Source organism: Lepidothrix coronata, unplaced genomic scaffold, assembly GCF_001604755.1.
Source record: "Lepidothrix coronata isolate B3197 unplaced genomic scaffold, Lepidothrix_coronata-1.0 Scaffold191, whole genome shotgun sequence".
Taxonomy (NCBI): domain Eukaryota; kingdom Metazoa; phylum Chordata; class Aves; order Passeriformes; family Pipridae; genus Lepidothrix; species Lepidothrix coronata.
Window position 1 is genome coordinate 482,515 of NW_016690371.1, and position 26,913 is coordinate 509,427.

Here is a 26,913-nt window from a genome sequence, read left to right on the forward strand (position 1 = left end):
CTGTCTTCTCTTGAAAAATAAATCTATCAATGACCATCAGAGAATTAAAATTACTAACACCCCATATGAGGAGGAGAAAAAAGACTTTTTACAGACTAGGGAGGATTTTTACATAACAGTTCCTCTATGTAGCCACTTTACAGCTGCTTAAAACCTTATTTTTTAAAAAAATCAAAGTGAAAAACATTATGTTAATCATCTTTCTTATGACTTTTCTTTATTCAGCTGAAACTGTTCAACTGCTTTCAAGAATGACAAGAATGACAAATATTATTTCTATTTTTAAAAAAATCTTACAGCTATTTTACTGAAAGGCTCTAAAATCTCCACCATTTTGGAGAGGGCGCAGACACCCCCACCACCTTCTGTGCGTGATGTATACAACTTCTGCTAAGCTCAGGACCCAAAAATGCTCCATTTTAGATGGGAGTGTAGAGGTGCTGGAGTTTACCAGGTACACTCCCCAGGGCTCCTGCTGCAGTGAGCACTCTCCAAGTGACACCACAAGGCCTAGAAGTTGTTCTGATGCAAGCACAGCTCTGGCTGCTGGAGGTCAGTGTGGCCTCACATGCAGGAAATGTCCTCAGAGCACTCTGATAAGACAGAGGAAGAAGGATGAAGATAAGAGAGAGGAAGGAGAAGGAAGTGGCATCTTTCAATAGTGTAAAGAGAAGCGGAGAGGGGGGGAAAGTTGAGGGCAGGGGATAGAGGAGAATTTGAAAGAGGAAAAAAAATAAAATTAAGAAAGGTGAAAAACAGGAAAAGAGATTGCAACTGGTACAGAATAATCAGACTCTCACATAGACCAAATTTTTTGATTACTTTACTTCTTGGTGTAACATTCCTTTGGTGTGCACAAACAAGCTACAGTCTTCAACAAAAGAGCACCTTTCTCAACTACTAATACAAAACCATGCAAACAACAGCTGTCTGCCAGTATTAGTGATCTAACTGGTTCCAAGGGCACAAAACTGCCTCTGGATCCAAGCTCCCAACTATGGCGACAGCAGAGGTGATCGATGTGATTTCACATAAACAACAGCAACATTTCCTCTCGCTTTCCCAAAAGGATAGCTTTAACAATACCTTAAAAATATCAAGATGAAAAAATACTGATGAAAAAAGTGTTTAAGCATTATGACGAAGGCTTCAACTGCTTAGCTTCATAGCAGCATTATTATACAGGTCCCATACCTCATTTAATCCACTGAACTGTCTGTGCTTTGAACATGAGCAAAGACTGCATAGCACAAGAAAGGATTTTCCTTCTTCTACTGCAGAAGCTGGAAGGTGTGTCCCAAATGACACAAGGAGTTGCACAGTTGCTTGGTGATGATGGCAGGTAAATGCTGCTCTCTAGAATCAGACTTGTACTCTTGGATTTTCTAAATTTGATAAGCGGGACATTTCAAATCAGGTTTTCCCCAAGGAACTACCATATCTCCTTTGTTTTCTGCACCTTCAACTTCAGAAGGACAGTCTGATGTGTGGCTGCACTGAGCTCTTGCAAATGAGACTCAGGAGTTCCCTGATCACATGCAAGTCTAAGTAGTGTCAAAATAAAAACATAACAAAACAAATCCAACCCAAAGGCAAAAACAAACAACCTCCCCACAAAACACCACCTCTTCATTTCTCAGACATTTAAAGAGAGGGACCAAGCTTGTTCCACTGTACTCATGATTACCTTTAAGGTCTTTGCCTTATCTTCCCCTTTTACGTTTTAGAGAACACCATTATTTCACTCAGCTCTCCTGGCAAGTGCATTCTGAGTGCAAATTAATTCATTTTAAGGCACTCTACCCCTAATGTCATAGAAGAGCTCATAAAACATCAGTTAAGCAAAGTATTTCTTATAAGGTTTGGGGCGTGTGCTGCAAAAAATCTTGGGTCCCCACACTGGATTAATATAAAGGCACATATAACATACATACACACATACATACACATACACAGTGCTGGCCTAACAACACTCTGCAGTGCCACACAGAAAATATAAATGGTTAAAATGCAGGGCACACAGGTAATTTAAAAATAAAACTTTAAGAATCTTAACAGTATAGTACACAAAGAATTCACCTATTCTCATCAGCATCTAGGACATCTTTCAAAAATGCTATGTTTAAAATGTTTTTAATAAAATTGTTTTCATTTCATATCTCCTAGAAATTCTACTCATAACTTCATTTCCTTGAGCAATTTCTCTATTTGTTTTTAAACTACAAGAATCACTTACCATTTTAAGATATGAACAACAATGAACCCATATCTACCTTCCTTCCACTCCCATTTTGCAAAGAAACACCAGACTGAATCATGATGATTTGGGAAAGTCATCATCCAAATGAGCTTTAAAGAAACCAACACACAGGATCACAGCCCAGGGGAAGGATGGGTGGGTAAAAAGAAAAAATATGGCCTTTGCTACCAAGTTATAGTGTTCAAAAACTTTTCTAGACCTCTATCAATGCAAGTTACTTCACTGGTCCTTTATTGCTTTCCTCAATCTTTTCCACCATTAACCTGAAAAAGACTAATATTTGGACTACGGATTAAACGGAAATTAGACAAGTCTTACTGTATCACAATACAAAGTTAGTAAGAAATAAATGCACAGGGAGAGTATAAGAAAACAAAAATAATATTTAAAAATATTTCCTATGACTTGCCCTACTGAATACAGATTTTGTTCCATTCAGCAGTTCCAAACTCTACATCTCAATACAGCACTACGTTTAAAATCTTATCTGTTGTGACAGAAGACAGAATTTGAGAGCTGTGTCAGCGAGCAGGCAAACCAACCCTAACAGAGTCTTCTCCAATGCCCCCAGTTAAACGTGTCGGTCTGGGAGGCCGGCCTACTGCCAGCAGCACCGGAGTTCACCCGGATCAATACAGCTGAATGAGCTGCATAGGGATGAAGGCATTTCAGCCTGAACGGGAGAACTAACTGAAAGTCGATAGTGAGAAGCTAGTGCTTAATCCTGTAACACACAGGTAGAGCAGCTGCGCATCGCTCCGACAGTACCCCTCAAACTAATCTCTCAAAGAACAAAGGGACGATTTATTTCCTACTACATTCCCAACCTCACTGTATTACAACAGGTAAAATTGTGTAAAATGTCTTCCCACGTAACGCATGATATTCAGCGGTTTTGGTGATGCCGCTCTCAGGTTCCCCCAGAGTCCAGCAGCATTTCCGCTGCCGTGCGCGAAGCGGGAGGCCTGGGGATACCCACACGCCGCTGTTCCGGAGCACCGTCCGCCGCTGCCTCCAGACGCCGGCCGGTGGGTGCACCAGGGCTGCCTGGCTTCTTTTGTTCCCTGCTATCCGTCATTTTCCGCCGGGCACCGCGCTGGGCAGAGGGAGCCGCAGGCAGCGGCGCTCCAGCGACGCCCCGGGGCGCATCGCTCGGCGAGCCCGCGCCTGGCACCGCTGCCGCCTGGCCCCGCATAATGGGACAATTCATCCCGCATCCTCCCGCCCCGCACAGGTAACGGGCGCTGCCCACCCCGGGCCGGGCATCCAGCGCAGCCTCTTCCCGAAGTCCGCGGGTGACACCTCACGGGCAGCGGCTGCCGAGCGCGGCCGCCCCCCGCGGCTCCAACGACCCCGCGCCGCGGCCCCGGCGGGGCGGTGCTGGCGGCGCGGGTCAGCCCGGCACAGCCCGGCACAGCCCGGCACAGCCCCGCGTTCCCCGCAGCTCTCCTCGCCGCAGCCCCTCGGAGCGCAACCTGTGCGCCCGGGGCGGAGGTCCCTCTTCTCTCCGCCCGGCCCGGCCCGGCCCCACCACATCTCAGATGCCCGGGGAGAGCTGTGCCCGGCGGGAAGGTGGCGAGGCCGCGCAGCCGGTGCACGGGAGGGCTCGTAACCGTGTCAGCCCCACTCAGGATTACCGACCGCGGCAGCACCGAGGGGCGCCCCGCCGCCGCCAACCCACCCCGACCTCTCCGCCTGTCACATGAAAGCAATTATTGCCTCGGCCGGGGGAGGGGAGAAGTTAAAAGCCGTGAGCCGAAGGAGCGGAGGCCGGTGGCGGCCACCTCCCTCCCGCCGCCCCCAGCGGCACCCGCACCCCACCCGCCCGCCGGGAGCCCCGGCCGGCCCGCGGCACCGCCACCCCGGCGGCCTGGACTCACCCATTTATGTCGAGCTGGGCTTCGCCTGGCAGAGAGAACAGGCTGAAAGTTTGGGGCGGGTGGCCACGGCGAAGGCAGGGGGCGAGGGACCGCCCGAGCCGCCGCCGCGCGGAGCGGAGGCGCTGACAGAGCCGCTCCCTCCTCCGGCGGCCGCCGCGCTCAGCACCCGCCGCAGCCGGGCTGCATCCTGCGGGCAGCGCCGCGGCTCCCTCGGCGTGTGCGAGGAAAACAAAATATACAGAAATCAGGCGAGAGAACGGGCTCAGCCTTCACCTCCTGCAGCCACCTGGGGCCCCGCTGCCGGCACGCAGAGCAGCCCAGGGAGAACGCGCCTGGAGGGGGCTCGAGCCGAGGGTCGCCGAGCCGGGCGGGCGGTGCGAGGGCGCGGGAGCGGCTCGGGCTCTGAGCGCGGGCAGCGACCGCCGCTGCTGCTGCCGCTGCTGCTGCCGGGGCGAGCGGCCGCTCCGGCTCCGCGCTGCGGGAAGTGTCGCGAGACTGCGCCAGAGCCGCTGCGCCGCCTCGGGCCGGCGGGAGCTGGAGCGGCGGGCGAAGGAGGGCGGGGAGCGGGGGAGGGAGCGGGGCCGCGGTCCCGGCGGGGGCAGGGGCGGCGGGGAGCGGCGGGGAAGGGGGTGGTTCCCTCCCTCTCCGGCCAGGACTTGTCGGCCGGGCACGGGGAGGGGCAGGAGCTCGCCCTATGTGGGCGCTGGGGGAGGATGGAGTGCGCTCCCAAGCGGCGGGACGGGCGGTACCTGGGATTCCTGGCACCCACCTGCCCCGTCCGCGCACGGCCCCCGGGAGCCGTGCCCGGTCCTGGCGCCGGGGCTCTGCCTTCAGGGACACGCGCCGGCACCTCCGCGAGTAAGGAGGCCCTGCCCGTGAGAGAAGGGGACGGGAGGGGGATAGCCTTCCTTCTCCCACATCCTCACAGGTTTGGCTTTAGAGGTCGGCAGGGAAGGAAGGAAAGAAGGAAGAAAAGACAAAAAGATTAAAGAAGAGTGCACGTATGGTGGTGGTGATGTTTCACTAAAAAGAGGAGAGGCGCACAGGAGCACTGATTATTCTTACTGGAGGGAGAGGAGAAGCTCCAGTAACACTGAGGGAAAGGAAGAGCAGTAACTGTGCACGAATCAATGACATGTTTGCACAGAAAGGCACCGCGCGAGGGGGGGAGGCTTCTACATAGGCACCTCCACTCACAGGTCTACAGTAGTAGCAGAGGAGAAGTGCAGATTAAAAAAAAAAAAATCTGTCATAAAAGATAAAATATAGATAACATTTTACAGCACTAACACCTTGACTTAATGAAAGGTTAAGCAAAAAAAAAAAAAACCACAACAAACCTGTTCTAACCTCAGATAGTAATTTGTATACGAAGACAGAAAACTGCCACTAACGTAAAGGATACATTTTTGTACTTCTCCATTCCCTGCACAGCAGAATTTATTTTGAAAAAAAACTGGGTTTTTTTACCCTGAAAATGACAACAAACATTAATAACTACTGAATCAAATCACTGAATTATTTTTAAGTAAAAATTTTGTGAAAACATTTATTGTCTGTAGAAAGAAAATTTACATTTATTTTATATAAACTATGTTAAACATACATATAAACATACCTACATCTTACTATATATACTTATGAATGAGGCTTTTAGATATGGGATAACATTGTCAAAAGCACCTTTGTGGAGTCAGAGACTACAGACTTAAATTGCATTTGCATTTAACTCCAGCTTCAGTAGTTCAAAAGTGTCATTTCTTATCCACACTTAGAAATAATTACATTAAAGGCTTCTAACAGTGTGTTTGCATGTGTACATACATGTGCACATACACACATTAGACAGTCCTTGTGAAACTACAGTATAAATAACGCCAACAATCTATTCCTTAGAAGTGGACATTAGTTCCCCTCATTCAACTGGGGGCAAAAAAATTCCTGCTATTCTTTAAACAAAACAATGAGGCTTTTTTTATTCCATGAAGAACATACTCAAACAACAACTGTTTCCACCCTGTCTCTTCCCTTCAATAATGAAGACATAAGAGAAGCCAGTCACAAAATGAAAGCCATCTACTACATTATTTACAGAAAATGAGGTACTAAGACAACATGAGATTTAGACTTCTTAGATAAAATTCAGAGGAATGAAGAGTGAGCAGAAGAAAACTGTATTAAAGTGGCAGGCAGCACAGAGCTACTAAACCACAAGGCTAAATACCTTCTCAAAAGCCCCCCAACAACAAAAACCACCAGGCACAGAAGGAAGGGGCAGGTGTTATGACAAGAGTTTTCTCTGATCTTGACACTGAAAATTTATGCTCACAAAGCCTGAAACAGAAAAAACGTTCATGACTACCCTTAAGGTCTATTAAGGAGTCACGTGTTAAGGGAGGCTTTCAGAGATCTTGAAATGGCTTTTATTACTTCTTTCCTTCATAAGGAGGCTGAAGAACTTCCTTATCTTCAAATCCTGCAGCAATGGAATGACATCTGTCAAGGGTCAGAGTTATGTGCAGAAACATCCTTTTTTATCCCCCCCGATTCATTAGGATGCAAGTCTGAAGTCTTTTAAGAGGGCTCTCCCATGAAGAACATTGTAGATTGCTGTTCAGATGCTTGAAGAAAGGCAAGAGGCATGTTTCTAACACAGAATGGGAAAAGCTTTCCTTTCAGAAAGCAAGGAAATTAAAGAACACCCTCCATTTACAATCTAAGGTAAACACTGAGAAATCAGTCTCTCTTTGTTATGATTTTTATCATCTTCTCCAAGCAATTCTAACTATCCATTTCCAAGACATGGCAGAAAATAACCTTCCGATGCATAACAAGCAAGTTTTGAGAACTCTGCCTTTTTTAATGCCACAACAGTGTTATCTTGGGATTTTTTTCTGTCTTTAAAGCAACCAAGTTCATTTAAACAAAACTCAGCATTTCACCCTGAGGCCCTAGGGAAGAAGGCAGCAGATAAAAACTGTTACACAACAGGCAATCGATCAGCTGAATTTCTTCCCAACCTCTATCAGTTACCTGAGTTGAGACAGTTATGTCCAGGTCTCAAGACCATCTAAATCCATCAGGTAAAACGATTTTAAACATGTAAGTAATTATCAGAGTTAAGGCAGGCTTGTAGAAGCCTTGCAATGTGTTGTTTCTTACTAGACCCAGAATTTTGTGAACCTTGTGAACCCAATCATCACAAAGTTTAAAGTAACGATTCTAACCAACTTATGCAGAGATTAAATGGATCAGCAATGTAATTGCTAACATCATAGCCACTCAGTATTTCAGACACTTAGTAGGAAGACTCTAGTCATATTAAACCCATTGCATTTTGGATAGCAATTAAAAAAACAATTTCACATGTGAACAACTGAGAATGACATGAGCATTTAACAGCCATTTCAAGCTAAACAAAAGAAAGGCAATTCACATTTGTATTTTCAAAGTATAAAACAGAAAGCTAGAAAGCTCTTAAGACAATCACATTTTCAACTTGCCCTTCCAATGCAAATGCAGTGACTTTACTAATAAAAGAGTCACTGTTTTCCTACTGAGGCTTTCGCATTTAAAGTAAACAGTTATTTTAACAAGAACTGTTATCAACCCATGCTCCCATCAGAAAGAATGCAATGATCGGGATTTCACTTAAGTCTTTGTACAGGTGTTTTCTACAATGCAGTCACAATACAGAAAGGCACCAAGTTATTCAAGTAAATTGACCTTTCTTCTACTTAACACTTTTTCCTGTGTCTTCACAACCCAATCAGTAACTTCAGTACAATGCTCTCAACCAAACACTGTATTCCAGTTCAACAGAATTTTCGGTGCTAAAAGAATAAATAATTTGATTTGGCTATGTCTGTAGACACAGGCCCCTGTAATTCACAAAGATGAATCTACATAGCAATGTCTCACACCAGATATAGAGTAGATGCCTCTAGCATCTAAGCCTTGAATTTTTATAAAATTCATACATTTCTGTACGCATTTTATAAAATTTAGGAAGTTTTATCATGACAGAATCCCAAATTACTGAAGTTATCAGTCAAGAATGTGATTTGAGCAAATAGTATCACCTTACATAAAAGCTAAACCAACTGAAACAGTAACTATATTTCACATTACATTCATCTTGAGATGGGTAAGGGTAGGTGAGGGGCGGGGGGGAATCAAAGTCAGAAAACATGTTAAAGAAAACCCCCAAACTTCTTTGTAATATGTTGGTCACAGTTGTAGAAATAAAGCAGAACGCTAAACTGTTAAAGTACAAAACAAATTAGAGTTACCTAGTCATGCATAGATAAAATAAGAAAGCACAAAATCAGAGGAGTCAGTCACATGTTTAAAACTGGTTAAAGCAGCATTAACTGACTGAAGTCTGACTACTTCAGCATTACTTCCAAGCAGTGTTAGCAAAACTGCCATGTCAGAAGTTTCTTCATGTATCCACTTTTCCCATTTGCTCAACAATGAGTTCACTTCCAGGCTTTAGTAAGAACACTGCAGGAAGCTTAGAGACACAGTAGTATCCTGTTGAATGAGACAATACAGCTTCAGTAGTTCGTCCTTTATCATATATGGTTTCACTTCTTACGTCTTTCACAGTGCACATTCAAAAGTTGTGTGAAAGGCTTGTTGGCTTGAGGGTAAACCTGCCCTCATTTGTGGGGCCCGTGCAGTGCTCCTTTACCAGCAGACTCATCAGAACTGCAGCTACTCCACATTTGCTTTGGGTTGACTCACTTAACCTGTTGTTTCAATTCCTTATTTTCATCTCCCAGTAACTCTACATGGGATGATTCTGCCAGATTCATCACTGACATCATAAGTAAAATACCACTTTCTTATCTGCAGAAAGTTGCCTGCCTCTATCCGGCCATGAAATTTCTTTCCTTTCACTTCCCATTTTGTGTATGCATGTGAGGTTACTGAAAAACTAATTAAATCATTAATGATTGTTATTTAAACTGAAGATCTGTGTTTTAGAAACAAACCATCTGTTACTGTTGAATGACCATAACATCAATGAATGTTGCACACTTCCTGCCTTATTCCCCATGAACTGAAGATCTTACATGACACCATTTTAGCTGTTCTGAGCCATAACCACATTTTCAAATAGTCTCTCTACTGAAGGAATTGTGGAAAAAACCATTACAAAAAAAAGCATGCAGAAATCACATCCTGACTTTCCACCCAAAAAACAAGTTTCCTTTCCCCTGAACATACCTCTAAACTCATTATTTGAATTCTGATCTACTAGCCACAACAGAGACTAGCCTGCATTCTATATAGCTAACACACCTTTGAAATTATGGAAATACATTAGCCTGCATGTATTATGGATATTGTGAACAACTTCCTTCTTAAGAACATCTCTTAAAACTACATTTTATGAATCTTTACCTTACCATCAGCAAAAAGTCCAAACAAACCTGTAATACAGACACACAACCCTACCACAGCTTATGCATTAAGGCAAAGGCTATAAACAGGAAACAGATACAATATTGTTTATAGCTGCTTATGAAACAGGTCTGGCTATTTGAGTTTTGTGCTCAGCCCAACAATATTGCAGTAAGGTAAACTTCAGAGAATCACTGGCAAAATTACAAGCTATCTGCATTTAAAGCAGTTTCAATTATGAACAGCTCTGCTAGAAGACATGCTTTCAAAAACTTACATTTTTTGTTTTTTCTTGTAATTAAATACTTCAGGCCTCAATTTCAGAATCCAGGAAATCACCAAATCATTTATAACAAAAAAAGATTAGAGAAATGTGGCTCGGTCAAGAATCTCGTACACCAAAATATAATGAGACAGAATAATTTTGAGTACAGACCAACTAACCCTCTAACAAACCCAAGCATGCTTTCAGTGCAGTTATAAGCTACTGCTACATTACTTTACATACCTGCCCGTTCCCACTCATTTTAATCAAATGCCAAAAGTTGTCCCAACATTCTAACAATTTACAAATGTACATACATATCAGAAACCCAAGTATTATTATTAAACTAAAGTAATACAAAATACTGTTTTATGGAAATGGCTGAACAGAGGTGTAAAATCTATTGCACAACCTAAAAGGTCATTACTTGGAAAATCCTGAGCTAATGTGCTATTACCAAACAATTCAGGCACTTTTTTTTTTCCTTTTTATTATTACATAAGCAAAAAACTTTCAACATATAAACTTCTGGGTATAACAACTCAAGTCCCATCTGTAGCAACATGCTGAGAGAGAAAGTATTTAATAAATAAGACTCCCTTCAACGACTTCCTTACTTGAGACTGGTATGCCAAAGGAACTAAAAGGTACACACCATGATGTTTCAGTTGAATACTGTACTTTAAAAGCAATTATTAAAACTGTAAAAAAGTTCTGCAGCATTCAAAATAAAGTTATTTTTTAATCAAGAAAGTTACAGCGTTAGTTCCTTTATCCTATTTTAAGTCTTGACAAAGTTGTCAAAAAACGAACAGATGCTCCCTTTGCTGTGTTATCTGTTTCAACTTCAGGATCACAGTTCAGTTCAGGTTTCTGTTGCAATATTTAGATTTCCCTACACAGAGAAAAAAAATAATTACTCCCGATTTGTAACAGCAGAAAAACCCTCTCAACTTTCATAAGTACTGTATTATGGTATGTAACATGTCAGATTCTTTCAATTATGGATTGAAACAGCACAATTGTAAAGACTGTACCCTAAAGGATGCACAAGTATTATTATTTCCAATGAAGTAAAGTGAAATAAAGATGTTCAGGCCACTTTAACAAATCTTGACAAGTTTAATTGTTACAACAGACAAAATGCTAGAGTTTGAGGAACAGTTTTGGTTTTTAAGAATTAGCCAACCAGCAACCATTATGCTGTTAGGAACACGGTTGTCATACTTATTCTTCAGCATTTATTTTACTTAAACATACTCAAATTCATTAGGTCTAATAAAGAAAAAAAAAATCAAAATTTAGAACTCATTATAATTCTGTGATTCAAATCATAATATCTAGTAGCCAGATTGTGTTAAGCATGTGTTATAGGTTCCAGACAAGAACCTTAATAGCCAATTATTGAAGAACACTGGAAATTACTGGGGAAAGCTCACTACAATAAAATTATAACACTTCTATACCCATTTTACAAACTCATAATTTTGGGGGGAGGGGTGTGTGTAATCTTTCTATATCTATTTTTGACTAATTCTAATTCAATTTAACCCTCAGAGATAATACTTGTCAGGGCCCATGCAAATATAAGAGGCATTTACTTCAGTAATATACTTCAGTAATAAGTGACCCGTTTACCTTGTCCCAAGTGCCTGGTTTCTTTCTGTTTTGTTTTTTATTCTGTTTGTTTAACATTTTTGGGGGGCTTCCCCCCCCCCACTGGGCTGTCAACTTGACATTTTTTGAAAACAGCTGTAAGACCCTGTGCTCTAAGGTGCCTCTGTACTCTAAGAGCTGAACTCTAATCCAACTACAAATTCTTATGTATGCGAGTGTATTTACTTGTAGCTGTATGGACACAGAATTACAAAACAAGAATTCACACAAGAACACAGAACCGCAAGGGGCTGTGTGGGTCATCTAATCCAACTCTCTGATGTCACCAGTAACTTCATACTACTTTGATCATATTTGTTCAATTCTAACACAGGATTTAGAATGTTTTAACTACTGATCCTCATAAAAGCTGTAACATTTTATATGGTTCAAAAGTTCTTCTGCAGTTCAACATTATTGTTGTCGCATACACACTGAAAATCAAAGCATCATAAACCAGATATGTCTATTCCAGTTCAGGCTTATCAAACCATTTTACAGAGACATTATATGGTGTAGGATGTTTTATTCAGAGCGGCACACCGGTGCATACTTTAAAGCACATGATTAATTTAAGGTAACATAACAAAGAGGGGAAGCACACAGATGTATTAAAAAAATTAATACCCTTGACTTCGATTTAAAACCATAGCTTAAGAGGACAGAGTATTTTTTTTCACAGAAGGCCACTTTCTTGTCCTGTCAGTAGGAAGAGAAATCAACTGAGTTCAAGAAAAGAATACTGAAACGGGGCAACCACAGAATCTCAGAGGCCACCTCTGATTTGCAGTTACCCGAAGCAAGTTTCAGCAAGTTTCCATAGAATAAACATGGAAGAAACAGGAGTACACAATCAAGGTTGCCTGTAAAGTACAAAGAGCCAATATTCCAGAAAATTCTATCAAAGTTAGTCCATGAGGATTTAAAAATTGAAATGGATCTTATGAATATGCATATTTTATAAATGGCTTAGTAAAAAAAATAAATTAATCCAACTTACCTTTTCTTTCCTCAAAAATCCATCTCTGAATTTATTAGTGGTAAATCCCCTTACACCAACAGAACGTAACCGCTGGTACTTAGCCTGAATATATAAACCCTTCTGTACTAAGCCTGATTTATAATGGGATTGCAAACGGCCATCTGCAGAGTTGCTCTGGGGGAAGGGAGAAAAAAAAATGTGCAAAATGAGGGCACCAAAACTCAGAAGTTCATTTTACAGTTATACACGTGTAAAACTTACAGCACCCAGCGACAGAAGCGTTCATTTGGAAGTGCACACCCTGTTCCTTTACTTCCATTTATTATTTCTCAGACCATTAGCTACCACTTGGATTGAAGACCTGCTGCATTACTGTTTAAAACATCTAAATTATCTTCCTCTTAGGAAAAAAGCAAATGTACTGTACAGCCTTTAAACATTTTTTTTTCAACCTTTAAGGAGAGGCACACTCCATCAACAAAAAACTTTCAGACAACAACTCATTGCCACGAACAAATTCAGTGATGCCAAGCTTGCAGTGGGCACAGGTGTTGCAGAAGTCAGTATATATGCTTTTCATATAGTTTAAGGTCTTTACAGTCTGAACATACATACATACATTGCTCTATGCCTTTGATACCCCCAGACTGGAATACTGTAAACTAACCTAGCATGAGACTAGGAGTGGAGGCCATAGAGACAGCAAAAGACTTAACAATGAATGGCATTATAAATACACAGAGAGAAGAAAGATCAACACTGACCAGAGCAGCTAAAGCTAGAAAAAGATTTTTATTACTAAGCACTCAGACATCCAACAAAATAGGTGGTAAAAAATTTTTAGAGTAAGAAAAACTGTCATAATTTCTCAGTTTTGCAGTACTGCCATTTTAAGTTTTCCAGCACAGTCCTGACATAAAGCATTCATGTATACTTTGATCTTTTAAATTTAGTTTCTCCACCCCATCCAAATTTAAACAAACAATGGCTTTTCAGCTAAAATCAGAGGAAACCTCTTGACCATATAAAGTCTTGTCTTTTTACAAACACCTTTGAAGGGTAGGAGAAAAAATATATCACAGAAATAGCCCTTCTTGAGCATGACATAATTACTTTGGCAAAACTGGTCTCCTTTTGACAGAGTAAGGATCACTTCAAGAAAATCACATGCTCTGAAGTTGCAATAACTTTAGTACCAGTTTTTCCACTGCATTTTCCACTATGTGGCTGATGAGCAACTAAGAAAGGACTGTACATGTGAAGAACAGAGGTTTTGTTATTTCCCAAGTCACTTCACCCACCTACTTTGCAGGGGATAACTGAGAAGCTGGCCCCATCATTCCTCCAAGGTTACTCTGATGGAGGTCACTTGCAGAAGGCTATTAAATGCCAGTGCCTTTCCTGAAGAGTATCAAAGTGCAGGCATAAAAAATTTATGTGCACTTGGCTGTTTTAAGTGGGTATATGCCTACCCAGGGAAAACTGAAGGGCATTTTTAATGCTGGATTAACACCCTGAACACAGTTAAGATTAAAAGTTCCCTTTTTCCCCCATATCTGCTATGGTTCTCTTTGACTTCAGAGGCTAGAAAGGGGGCCTTGGTGGTCTGCCACTGCACTTGTATGACAATAGGCAAAGGAGCAGAACAAGTAAGACATGGGGAAAAGCTGCAAGAGATTGAAAATTCCACTACAGACAGCTTAGATGTTTCAACTTAAGTATCTACATGTTCCATAAGTGGGGAGGGAGGAGAATAGCAGTATTATTAATGTAGAACAGAATCTGCTGTAGACAAAGTTAACAGATGATATATATACAGGCACCTCAGTCACACATAGCTTAGAGCAAAACAAGGTAATCTAAAGTGTGTGGGAAACATCAGTAACTTCTGGTCTAAAAATAAGAAAAAAAATCTGCTAAAGTAGCATTTAGTTTTACATAAAGACTGTTTTATAAATAATGCTAATGATAATTCCTATGAACAAATAGCCTGAGGCTCTAAAATAAGCTATATGAGCAAACAGATACCACTGCATTGAGTCTGGCTGGGATGGAGTTAGTTTTCTTCACAGCAGCTTGCATGGTGCTGTGTTTTGTGTTTGTGACTAAAACTGCACTGGGAGCACACCAATGTTTTGGTTATTGCCCAGCAGTACCTGCACTGCACCAACACTTTCTCTTCTTTCCCCACTCTGCCCCTCAGCAAGTACACCAAGGAAGAAGCTGGGAAGGGACAGAGCCAGGACAGCTGGCCCAAGCTGAGCACAGGGATGTCACATGCCATATGACCTCCTGTTGCCTCTCTGGCAACAGAAACTGAGGGAAGGTGGTTTTGGAGCAGGCAGCCATTGCCTGGGGACCAGCTGGGTATCAGTCACCTCGTGAGAGGTGGTGAGTGCCTTTGCATCACTTTTTTCTTCCTCTTTTCTTCACTTGTTGAACTGTCTTCATCTCAACATGAGTTGTCTCACTTTTGTTCTCCATATTCTCTCTCACATACTGCTGGGAGAGGAAGGGAGCTGAGGGGAGAGTGGGCAGCAGCTGTGTGGTGCTTAGCTGCTAGCAGGGGTGAACCCACCACAGCCATTAATACACTGCACTGTGTTTAAAAAGTGAAGGCAGTTTAGTTTTAAAGATCACTGTGCCCGTACTCAAAGCCTGGCTTAGTGATTCATTGCAAAGTGTCATTACAAAAAAGACCTTTTAAATTTTGTAAAACTTCTCCAGATCCTTTATATTTCAGAACAGCAGTTTTTGTCTTTTCCCAAAAAGTGGGAAAAGACCTTATGCTTTTTTAAAAAATACTCCGAGTAACCCCCATTTTTTGCTTACTAAGTTTAAATGCCCCCATTATATATTTATCAAGAAAAAAACGGGGTGTGATTTTTTGGGAGGGGGTTGGGGTGTCAGAGAACAGGATTCTCTGCATGTGTTTTTTTGGTGGGGCTTTGTTTGTATGTTGTTGTGGTTTTTTTTTTTAAATGAGCCAAGAAAGTCCTGAGTATAGAAGATACTCAAATCACCTTAATTTCACCAACAGCATGAGAAGGAAAAGCCCCTTTACACAGGAGGAAATTAAATGTAAAAAAAAGTTGATGAAATTAAGTGAAATCAGCATTGCTGTTTCCATGGCAATGATAAAAGTGCTATACAAATATGCAAACTGCAATACCAGTGCATATGCTATTTTCCCTACAAATATCAAAACTCCATGGGACAGATCATTGGATACAACAATATTTGTATAATCTGTCAGATGACAACTTAAATGGACAGTTTCATGCTTGTCCAGTCTCCAGCAGAATTGAGGTAAATGAAGGGAGCATCCACACTGCCTCAGAGATCTGGCAGCCAGTGCTAAAGACACTTCCATCACCTGGAGGGTGACAACATGGTGATCAAGAGGCTATGATGTTCTTACTTGTTAAAATAGTTATATCAGGCTGACACTTGCTAACTTCAGCTTGGAAAAAGACTTTTCTCCAGCAGAATAAAGACAGCCTTTTTTGCTAGTATTAGCTTAGCTATCTGAGATTGACTGGCAGTGCACATATAAGCAGCAGAGGCTAAAAGCCTTTTTATCCAACAGTTCTTATGTTTAGCTGGGGGGGGAAGGGGAAGAAGGGGGAAAGGAGGAAATCAAAAAAACCCCACACACAACACACACGAACACTCCCCCCTCCTTTCAAAGTTTCATCCAAAAATTACAGCTACTTAGCCATTAAAATTTTACTTCAACTTCACTATCTACAAAACAGGAAAGATGACTACTCATTCTGTGTATTATTTTACTCCTGAAAACACACCTATTAAAAAAGTAGGAGTAACTTTAAGGTAGAAAATTAGTGTAAGTTGCTTTAGATTTGATTAATACTTCTCACATAAACAGCTCTAACTGGACCCATACATAGCATTTCACTGTTAGGAGAAAAGGAAGAAAGTGTTTTGTTTTTCTGCTGAACCCAGGATACATTTTGCAATCAAAAGGCATTAGAAAGCCATTGCACTACCCCAGAGTAGATGCCCACCCCTTTAACATCTTAAGGCCCTGAGAATAAAACTTCACTTCCTTCAATCTTTTTTATGCACAGCTAGCAGTACGCAGGGTACTCACAAAAGATGAATTCCCCAGAAATCCCTGTTTGAAAAGGTTAGTAATACAATTCTGAAAGTAATATAACTCATATCTCCCAGTCTTTGGAAATAGTCTGGGCTTCTGCCATGTGAAGGAAAGACAGCTGAGCAGCTTGGTTTTTTGGATAGATGAGCTTTCTAGTCACTGTCCAATTTCTGCAGTTCTCCTTCTCAACTTTGCAGTTAACTTATTTATTTCAACTGCATGGACACAATACTGGACAACTCTGCTCAATCCACTGCCAGCCCTCTTACCTGCTAAAAGCTAAGCCTCCCATTGGAACAATGGAAACAATTCAGCTGTGATGACACTATGTGGCATGGCATTTAATACCTTCAAAAGTGTGTGTCCTGTTACTAAACTCAACAGGTTCAATCACCATTTTATGTACAAACAACTGATAAAAGATGATCTGTACCTTAAAGTGCCTTCTGATGGGTCCTGCATTTTCAAGGTGTCCTCTAATTCGTCTGTGAGGGTAAGTATCACTTGGTTTTGAAGAATAGTAAGAATTCTAGTAGAGAAACAGAGTTATAGGTTAAGGTTACTAAATTATTCAAGAGAAAAATAAAAAACGTTCAGGTCATCCTAACAAATAGTGCAACATTTTTAGTTTTGTAGCATTTGACACAATGACACCATTTAAAGGAACAGAGTACCAGGAGCAAGGGGCCTGCAGTGCAGGCTGGCTGAAGGGATGGCAGAGGCACACGCTGTTAGTGTGCACACCTCCACAGCAATCAAACAGTTGTGTAGCATGTTACACTGGTACTTAGAAAATTCTACTTTTAACTCTGTGTTTCAGGAGAGCATCTGAGGATTGCTTGCCCACCACAGAAACACAGACAATTTCAAAAGCAAGTCACACAGACAATTGGTATTGAAATTGTTGTGTCAACACCTCGAACAGCTGCAGTCAAACAGCCATGGTTGCCTAAAACAGAGCACTCCAGCCACTGACCTACCTGTGCATTTTGGCCCTTTTCCAACTTTCCCTATGACAGCTACCTCCAGAGGATGTCACTCTCTTCCATCATTGCATAGGATCATAAATATTTACAGAATCATTGCCATATACTGGCATGTACTACATTAAAGTCACCTAATACAGGCAGAACAGACTTACTGATGAACCCTTATCAATCAAATTATTTTTTTTTGTTTATGTTCCATTCTTGAATAATCACAGACGCATTCCAATGCTGTTGAACTCCATTTTCTCAAAGGAAATTTTAACAGCTTCAAATATATTTTAAAAAGAACCTAAGAAAAGAATTGTCCTGAAATATTTAATATATTCTAACATCTAATAAGAAATGCAAATGCATATTTTGCTGTTCACAGAACTTTTTTTCACTAGTAAACTACCAAAACTCTCCAGGAACACTGTTACTAATTGAAGGTGTGGTGTGTGTGTATAAACATAATAGAATGGTGTCAGAATCCAATTTAACTTTTAACCAGAATTTAAGCTTTGTTTTTTTTCTTTGCTGTTTTAGACTATATTATTATCTACAACTCAACTATTTAGCTTCTTACAATGCCTTGACAAGAAGAGATTCAGAGAACAAAAAAAGAGAGGAAGAAAGACTTGATGGAGTGAGTTCAAAGTAATCAAAGTGGCTTTTCTGAGAAAAAGGTATGGAAACTTAAAATTAAAGAGGGAAAACCATGTCAGGAAACTTGCAGCTCCCTTCTTATTCTAAGAATATGAAGACACTCCACAAAAATCAAATTAGTTTCTTCCACGCAACACAAGCTGGAAGCTCCCAGTTGAAGTACACTCTTCCTTAAAGCTGGGAATTCATCAAGATGAAAAAAAGTATTCAAGAAAATTCCCTGTTACAGTTAAAAATAAACCTCTAGGAATTAAAACAAAGCTTGCTTTAATTAACTGTGGATATAGCCTTTCCCATTCTCTCCTTCCTCAAGACTAAAGTACACTATGGAAACACAAACATTAGAATAACTTGATACAAAGATATAGCAACCTACTTCTCAGAAACTTCCTAAACCAGAAGTTTTAAATTAAAAAAAAAATATTTGTTCTGATTTTCTACTTCCCTCTTTAGCTATCCTCCTTTTGTCAGTAGAGTACAAGGCTAGATGGACACTTGTTACAATAAAGGTTAGACAATGTCAAGGTTTGAGAACCCCAAAATCTAATTCCCTAGTCCAAACCCCCTCCCACATCTCAACCCAGTGTGAGATGGTTTCCAGACACTACACAAGACTCAGAATGGGGGAAAGGGAATATATTACAATGACTGTACAAATAAATACTACAATACATTATATACAATCTTAGCTATCTCTACCATGACATAAGTATTTACAATGGATCAAATCTCTTCTCCCCTCCAAATAAAAGTCCAGGAGGGAAGAAAGAAAAGATCCCTTCCTACTCTCAGAGCAGCAATCTCTAAAACACAACAGGCTCTCTCTCTCTCTCCCACACACAACAGCTAGAGCGAGATCTCTCACAACACACAACACGGGATACAAAACCCCACAGGCCACAGTCTAAAAAGAGAGGCTCCTCTCCCCTGGGCTGCGTTTCCCAGGAGAACGGCACTATCACCACGTCACATCACAAAGCACAGGGGTCTTCATGACGGTCCTTATCTTCAGGGGATTCAAGTCCCTTTGCAGAGCTCCGTGCTCTGTCTCAAGCAGCGGGGGGGCCAAGGTCACCCCCTCTGCATTCCTTCTCGGAGCTTTTTAGCTCCTTTCTGCAGTGCTGTAGCACTCTAAGACTCTTTCAAGTAAGAGTCCATCATCATCCTCCTTTCTCAGAGGTCTCCAAGGAGTTTGGGGTTTTAGTTTCAGTTCTTACCCAAACTTTCTCTGTAGAACTCAGTTCTCTCTCTGCTGCTGGCTCTCTCTCTCGGCTCTCTCAGACAACTCTGTGTCTTCCTTGGCTGCTGTTTGCTGCTTCTTCAGTTCTTATCTGTTGGCTCTTTGCCACTGTCCTCTGTCCGCTGCTGCCTCTGCCGCTGCTCCATTTGCCCACTCACGGTGGAGAAAACTCCTTCAGCTTTCTAGCTACAGGCACTTAGCTCAGTTTAACACTGTTCCAAAGTCCCTGCAGCCCACCCCCAGCGGGGCTACTGCTGCTTCTCCTCGTGGCTTTACAACATGGCTACTTCTTCTACAACAACACAACTAACCTTCTCTTCCGTTCTGCTTGTGATATGTTTATATTTTGCAGAAGCGCTCATTGGGTAAAACCTCAAAACTTCAAGGGTCACCACCCCCTGGGGTTTTACCATTTTATAATTTCAGAGGGAAAACTGTTTCCCCACCACCACAGACAGACAATTGTACCTTCAAGACATAATCAGCCTCTGCATGGCTGACCATGAAGAGTCACTCCATCTTTAGGATGCCTTGCATTTGTAATGGCCATGCTTACACAGCTACTGTTGTTCCAAAGGGAACAATTCCTTACTGCAGTGCAGGACTTCCTAAAGACTGCATGTCTGCAGTTCACTTTTAAATAGAAAATGCAATCTTCCTGAATGTTCAGCACATTTAACGATAACCTATTGTCTATTTGAAACTAACCTCCTTTTTATTGCAATACTATATTACTCTGGTAGGTTGATTTTGTTGGGATGCCACGTGCCCACCAAGCAACTCTATCATTCCCCTCCTCAGCAGGGCAGGGAAGGAGAAAAAAACATTTTAAAAAACTCATGGGTCAAGAAGGCAGTTCAATAAAGCAAAATCAAAGTCTGCAAGCAGAAGCAAAGGGAAACAATAGATTTATTCTCTACTTCCCATCAGCAGTCAACATCCATCCACTTACCAGGAAGTAGGGCCTCAGTACCCACAGTGGTTGCTCCACAGGACAAATGTCATAATAATCAATTCCTCCCCATATATCCTTCCTTTCTCTGAGCTTGTATTGCTGAGCAGATGTCATATAGTCAGTTTGGGTCAGCTGTCCTGGCCTATGCCCACAAGATCTTGCCCACCCCCAGCCTAGTGGGTGAGGGAGGATGTGGGAGAGGCATTCTTGATGTTGTGGAGCACTGCCCACCAGTAACCAAAACTCTGCTGTGTTACCAACACCCTCCTGGTTACCAATGCAAACCACAGCACTGTGAGGGATGCCGAGGGGAGAATTAACTCCACCTCAGTCAGACCCAATACAATTACTTAATGAGCAGTTACTACTTGTGTTGGGAAGCTTTAATCTTAGTCTGGAGGAAGTAATATTTTTTTACCATTAAAATCCTGCATTCCCATACACTGAAAGAGCCACTGTTGTATCTGCAAGACAGCTACATTCCAGAATTGATTACATAAAAGCTACTTTTGATGGATCTCAGAAAAGTTTCATGGGCTTCTGGAATCCTGTCCATAGGGTATTAGTTACAGTGTATAAAGAATGACAATTTCTGTTAATCTCCTCTTTATTTTGCAGCCATTAGAAAGAAAGAAAATGTTTTAGAATTATACTGCACACATTAATAAAGCTTTTCTAGTCTCACCAGTTCCCCAAGTTAGACAAGCACAAGCAATTGGAAATTACTACATTTATTTAGAAGGAATTTTCCAAAACAGACAAGTTTATTTCTACTGAACCTAATAGAACTGTCTTGACCATTTCAGTATTAAAGCACACCACAGAAAGATAGCCTAAGAAAGACTAATTGTCCAAAACTAGGTTTCATATATGCAATATCAACGAAGATATTCCATTCTTTAACATTCCATCATCAGGAATGTTATTTCAGACACTTCTCATTATGTGATTTGCTCCTCATTTTTATTTAAAATAAGTGCTTTCCAGAACTTTTGTCATAATGAGGAGAAACACTGTTTCAGTAACAATACCACCTACACAAGATTCACACCTTCCCTTCCAACCACTGACAACTAGAATGCAGTAGAGTACTCTTTTTCTCAAACTATTCAATATTACCTCAGATTACCTGCTCCATAACAAGGCTTTCTATTTTACCATGCAGATGTTACACCATTACATGGAAGAAATATGATACTAGATACATATTTCTTTTACAGAAAGAAAAACAGGGGTAGCAAAGTATTTTTAGCTCACTTGTATTAATTTCTGCTCCAACAAATACCTGAGGAAGTACTCTTGCACTAGGGCTGTGAAATTATGAGTATTTTTATTGTTGAGCACAGATGGAAGATAATGAAGCCTCACTTGAAATTTAAAAGGGCAAGACAGAGATTGTTAAATTTACATCAGCACAGACAATTCAGCAAAAAAAATGAATTATACATCAACAGTGCGGAAGCTACTATTTCTATATTTAGACTTACCAGATGAGGTCTCCCAATAAATTTCCTGAAAGCTGGCTTAATGAACCTCATAGGCTTTTGGAAGCCATCAAGTTGAGAGGTTTGTAACTTTGAAAGACTGCAGCTTTGCTGGTTCCTGATGCGTATGAGAGAGAGAGGGAAAGAGAAAGAACAGCAAACATGTTAAGCCATGGCACGTCAACACCCTGTATTTTAAATTAGCTTATTCTGGCAACTGTATCACAAATGCAGAGTGGCAGTTTTTAAGTAATTTTTTTCCTAGGATATTCGACAAATTACTAGTCTAGGCTCAAATTTCATAGAATTATGTAGCAATGTGTATTCTTTTGTGCAATGACAAATTAGCAGAGATGCTCTGCTTCCTGAAATTCTGGCTATGACAGTCAGGTTTCCCCCGGCCCAGCCCTCTCGGCGGGTCACTGCTGCCCTCCACTGGTGGAAACGCTTTTTGCACTTCAGTATCTTCACACACTAGAGTTGTAAAGTTGTAGAGAACTTGCCATTTCATGACATCCCCAATATGACAGAAGCTCAGATAAATTGCTACATACTCGTTTCATCCTCAGCAAGCAGTTTATTCTGGATTTGAACTTTTGCTTGCTTGTTTTTATGGCATTTCGTTGTTCTGGTTTTTTTTTTCCTTTTTTACTGAGCATACTACTAGTACAGATGCATCTGTAATGTCTAAATAAAACATTTACCGCGAAAAGTAACACCAGAAGTCAAAACTCATATTTTATGAAACAAAAAAAAATAGTTTACCTAGCTGGAAAATAAATTAATAAGGAAAAAATAGAGGCACACTGCACAAACTCATAGGCATCATCAGTATCTCACATGAACTGTTAAACCCCCTCAACCTCAGGAAAATGCTATGATGCCTTTATTGCCCTCAGCCTACATTACCCTGATAGCATAACCCTCCTCACATCAAACTCCAGAACAGCCACACTTAGTAGAGAAATGTGCACTGCTCACTTTGAGCACATAGACAAAAGATAAGCAGGACAGTAACTGTGGAAGTGGCAAAAAAGAAAAAAAACCTAGGCCAAACATACACTAAAGATACAGCCCCAGGTATGTAAAAGGCTACATGAAAACAAGTCCAGGCATTTTTTCCTTCACTTACTAACCTTAACTTTTTTTGTCTAAAGAACCTCAAATACAAGAAATTACTTCTGCACCTTCACAAGTCAGTTTTTCCAAATGTGTGTATTGCCATTAGTTGCCTATAGACTGCATTTAAAATTAACAAAGAGTAGCACATTAAAAGCAATCTGCAAGTCATGACTACAGTGTGGATACATTTCATTATTGTGGCAATGCTTTAATCAACATTTCTGCTAACACAAGTCCCTTTCTCCAATCAAATCTCACAATATCAGAAGTGGAACAGGATGACTGAGGTTAGCAAACACCTCCGGGGTAAACACCTTTAACAAAGCTGCTGGAGGCATTCATAGCAGTAAAATGCTATTCCAGAATTCCAACTGTTCAAATTCTCCAGGAATCAGAAAAATTCCAATTATTTGTTGATATTCCACATTCCACCAGGGCAACACAATAATGTATTCATCCTAGAATGCTTTTATGAAACTACAAAATACCAGGAGAATGTTGCTATATGGCACATCAAGGAGTTTAAAAATAGTTAACCATCTTTAATTTCCTCCCCTCTTCCCATTTAGTGCTACAGTTTGGGCTTGCTTTTCCTTTTTTCCTCAGTGCAGTTTAACATCTTTCAAGGTAACACTTCATTACAGAGTAGTTTGCAATGTACGTCTGTTGAATTTCAGTCCCACTCAAACTTTTTAAGGCCAAACTACAGAAAAGAATCACAAGAGTGAACATAACTGTGTAAGGGTTCAAAAATGAACACATAAAGGAACTGTAGGCTTGAGCCAACAAAATTAGTTGCTAATTACCTTGGAGTTACACCATCTACATGAAACACTCTCTCATCTTCATTCTTCAATCTCTCTTTTCTTCTCCTTTCTATATCATACCGTAGATCATTTGGATCTTCTAACACTCTTACAGCGTTCTAGTTAAAAGGAAAGGTTGAAGCCAAGTTACCTGGTATGAACTAAAAACCGACCTGATTCTGTCCCTCAGGGGCAGCACCCTGTACGTAACTTTGTTAACACAGATCAACTGTCTGCACACAGGATCCACATCAACCCAGGGATCCAAAGTCTAAACCACTAACAGCTAGTCCTAAACAATTACCCTTTCTTATGCTATATCTGCCTTTTTACAAGTTTCCAAGCAACAGTGAATGGAGCACTGGAATTCTGCATGGAGTTTCCAAGGCATAAATATTCACATAAATTTCAGTAAATCTTAAGAAGTTTTACTATCCTGAATTAAGTTGAATGTCCACACACTCGTACTACAGAAAAGAAAGACGAAGACAGAAAATCTTATGACCCCAGATGAAAGCATGGGATAAAACAGCATTCTGAGGAACTGTGTGGATGTTGGGTCATTCTAACAGTAGGGTAGAAGAAACATTAAGGCTTTTTGTAATCTTAGAGGGAAAGCAAGAACCACATGTCAGTCACAGACTTAGTATTTACACTGTTTAAAATCAGACAGCAGTTCAAGCAGCAGGAATAGCCACACTCCAGCTACTCTGGAGAACACATCTGCATTTTACTCGTCACTGAACACGGTGTACTTGCACCACTGTGACATATGTAAACATGCTCAGGTGTGCACTTTTCTCAAAACACTCAGAATTACTGGTGGTCGTCAAAGCATGTAAAAATTATGTACCAATAAAAATGTTGTTCACACATATAACATTTTAACTTACTGTTTGCCAAAAAAGTTAAGCTATCAAGATACCTGGGGAGATTCAGATGGCACAGCTCGTTTGTTCTGAAGTTCTGCTAGAGACATGTCAATTCTCCTGGAACACAAAAATATTACATAAAAAAATGCCATCACTATAAAAGCAAAAGCATTACTGACCAACTACAGGTCTGCTGAAGATAAATTACTTAATGTAAATAAATTAAGACAGAAAGTTCAATCATTACCTATGAATTTCTGGATCCAAATGTATTTTCACTTCATTTGTATTTGTACTTGGTTTATCCTGAATTTTTGAGAACCGTTCATGTAGAGTTATGTCAGAAGATGCAAAATAATTTGCTGTGAATAGATATTAAATACAAGAATGTTATTCGTTGTATTTGAAATGCACAGTGGGAAAATCTATCTTTTAAAAGATTAATTCTTGAGGATACCATGACAACTTTACTGAAATGAAATTTCAAACTATTTCCACTTTCAGTTAAACATTCACAAATGAAAGATCAGGCCAGCCCTACTTAGACATTCTTCTTATTTAGTAAGATTAAACTCAGTAGAAAGTTAACTAATCAGCAGCTCTATGATGGTACTACTCAAATTACTAGAATGTATAACATTCAACACTGAACACCATGCAGCAATCTGAACACTAATCTGAAAAATTAAAGAAACCACATATAACTAGAAAATTGTGGCTACAGCAGAACTTTTTTTTCTTGTTTCCTAAATCAGCAGGTTACTCTCATGTACTAGTATAAAATCTTTTTGACCCTAACACTCTACAATAATGCCTCAGTTAAGGTCTGAGACCTTCTTACAGCCATTCTCCACCCAGCTACTTTAAATCCTCAACCTACATTTTCCTTACACAAGGGAATGAAGCCAAAGGCAAATGCCTGAATTTACAAGGACATCACATCCAAACCATTAGATTTGTGTTTAATAATCATATATACATAAACACATACATATATTCCAAATATTACAGCCACCTTTAACTTGATGAATAATCGTGATTATTTCCTGAGTAAATTCTTTTGATGGGTCCTTTTCGACATTTTGTGTTACAGATTCCATGTGCTCAAACACAGGATGAAAATTCTCATTTTTTCTGCCAACAGCAGCCAGATCATGGGATATCTGTCTCTCAGTAGTATGACTGGAAGCAGTCCTAGAACAAAAAGTTATAGTGAATTATTTTAAAGTTAATATCTGCATTTGAAAACTTGAAATAGACAAGTAGAACAAAACAATTGATTAAGAAGTTCATTTTAGGAATAAATGAGATGAAACAAAAAATCTCATTTTGTTCCTTTTTTTAATTAAAAAACTCATAAGGAAGAAAATTTCTTAATAAAATACTTCACTCTCAGGAATCTTTGTTTCCGTGAAGTACGAAGTACAAAATTTGTGAATTTTAAACTTAATTCAACTAGATTATCAAATATAGGCAAATGAAGATCCTGACATATCTCTTTAGTATAATTCTGGAAGGCAATTATGCCCATGTCTTTGTTTATAAGGAGCTCTAGGCAATTTTTCAAGAACAGTTCAGAGAGAAAAAAAAATCTCACATCTTTGGGAACTGAATCATCACTTGAAGCCAGTGAAACAGCAGCAAAACTGCTCCAGGAGCAGTGTGTGAATTTAAGAACATGTTTAGCATCTTTTCGTAAATTTTTACTCATTCTAAATGAGTTTACACCCCAAATGGTTGCCCTGCTGCTTAAACATTATTTTGACAAGAAAGCCAACACTTCAAAAATCCTGCTGTTCTTGTTGCAAGGAAAATGCTTGTCATTCCAAAAGATATGCTGAGGACTCAGAGTCCATGTAAAAGCTTTTAGGATGAAGACTGTTAATTGTGCATTCTGCAAAGTGATTTTGTGCCTGCCCATCCTGTATAAGCAGCATATAAGACTAGAGTTCCATACAAAAATTGTATTAGAAATAGCCTCTAGCAGGTGCCAGAAATCATCTATCTGCCCCCAGTAAACTGGAAATAAATGCATGTAAGAGGGAATACAAGCAACCTCAGTTGTAGATGATTTGAACTATCTACCTGCTCCCCAGCTTTATAAGAAACTATTCTTCTTGGCTCAGTCATTTCAAGTCGGGTGTCTCTTAAATGCCTAAAGTAGGCAGCATGAACATTCCCTTTCGTCAGCTTCCGTAAATCTGGTGTTCTTATCTTTAAAAAAT

At 40.5% G+C, this 26,913-nt stretch overlaps 2 protein-coding genes across 12 annotated transcripts in view; both read right to left on the reverse strand.

The window, feature by feature from the left end:
* SH3KBP1 (SH3 domain containing kinase binding protein 1) overlaps window positions 1–4,500 on the reverse strand; it is a 215,106-nt gene extending 210,606 nt beyond the window's left edge. The window contains exon 1 of one of the 5 annotated variants that reach the window (XR_001877520.1): window positions 4,141–4,499. Coding sequence is in view for 3 of the 5 variants with exons in the window: in XM_017831489.1 (XP_017686978.1) it covers window positions 4,141–4,144 (4 nt within the window). In the remaining 2 variants the exon portion in view is untranslated. Of the gene's footprint in view, window positions 1–4,140 lie in introns of all 5 variants that reach the window. The other 4 variants (XM_017831489.1, XM_017831488.1, XM_017831491.1 and 1 more) reach the window with 4 other exon arrangements.
* A 2,177-nt stretch (window positions 4,501–6,677) lies between these two features.
* Window positions 6,678–26,913, reverse strand: part of CUNHXorf23 (chromosome unknown CXorf23 homolog) — a 33,684-nt gene continuing 13,448 nt past the window's right edge. For 4 of the 7 annotated variants that reach the window (XM_017831456.1, XM_017831452.1, XM_017831453.1 and 1 more), the window contains exons 6-13: window positions 25,704–25,882; window positions 24,936–25,050; window positions 24,742–24,805; window positions 23,817–23,935; window positions 21,892–22,006; window positions 17,009–17,104; window positions 12,474–12,629; window positions 11,311–12,336 (exon numbers count right to left, since the gene is read on the reverse strand). In XM_017831456.1, coding sequence (XP_017686945.1) covers window positions 12,280–12,336; window positions 12,474–12,629; window positions 17,009–17,104; window positions 21,892–22,006; window positions 23,817–23,935; window positions 24,742–24,805; window positions 24,936–25,050; window positions 25,704–25,882 — 901 coding nt within the window. In that variant the 3' untranslated portion in view covers window positions 11,311–12,279. Of the gene's footprint in view, window positions 10,713–11,310; window positions 12,337–12,473; window positions 12,630–17,008; window positions 17,105–21,891; window positions 22,007–23,816; window positions 23,936–24,741; window positions 24,806–24,935; window positions 25,051–25,703; window positions 25,883–26,913 lie in introns of those variants that run through there. The other 3 variants (XR_001877515.1, XM_017831457.1, XM_017831458.1) reach the window with 3 other exon arrangements.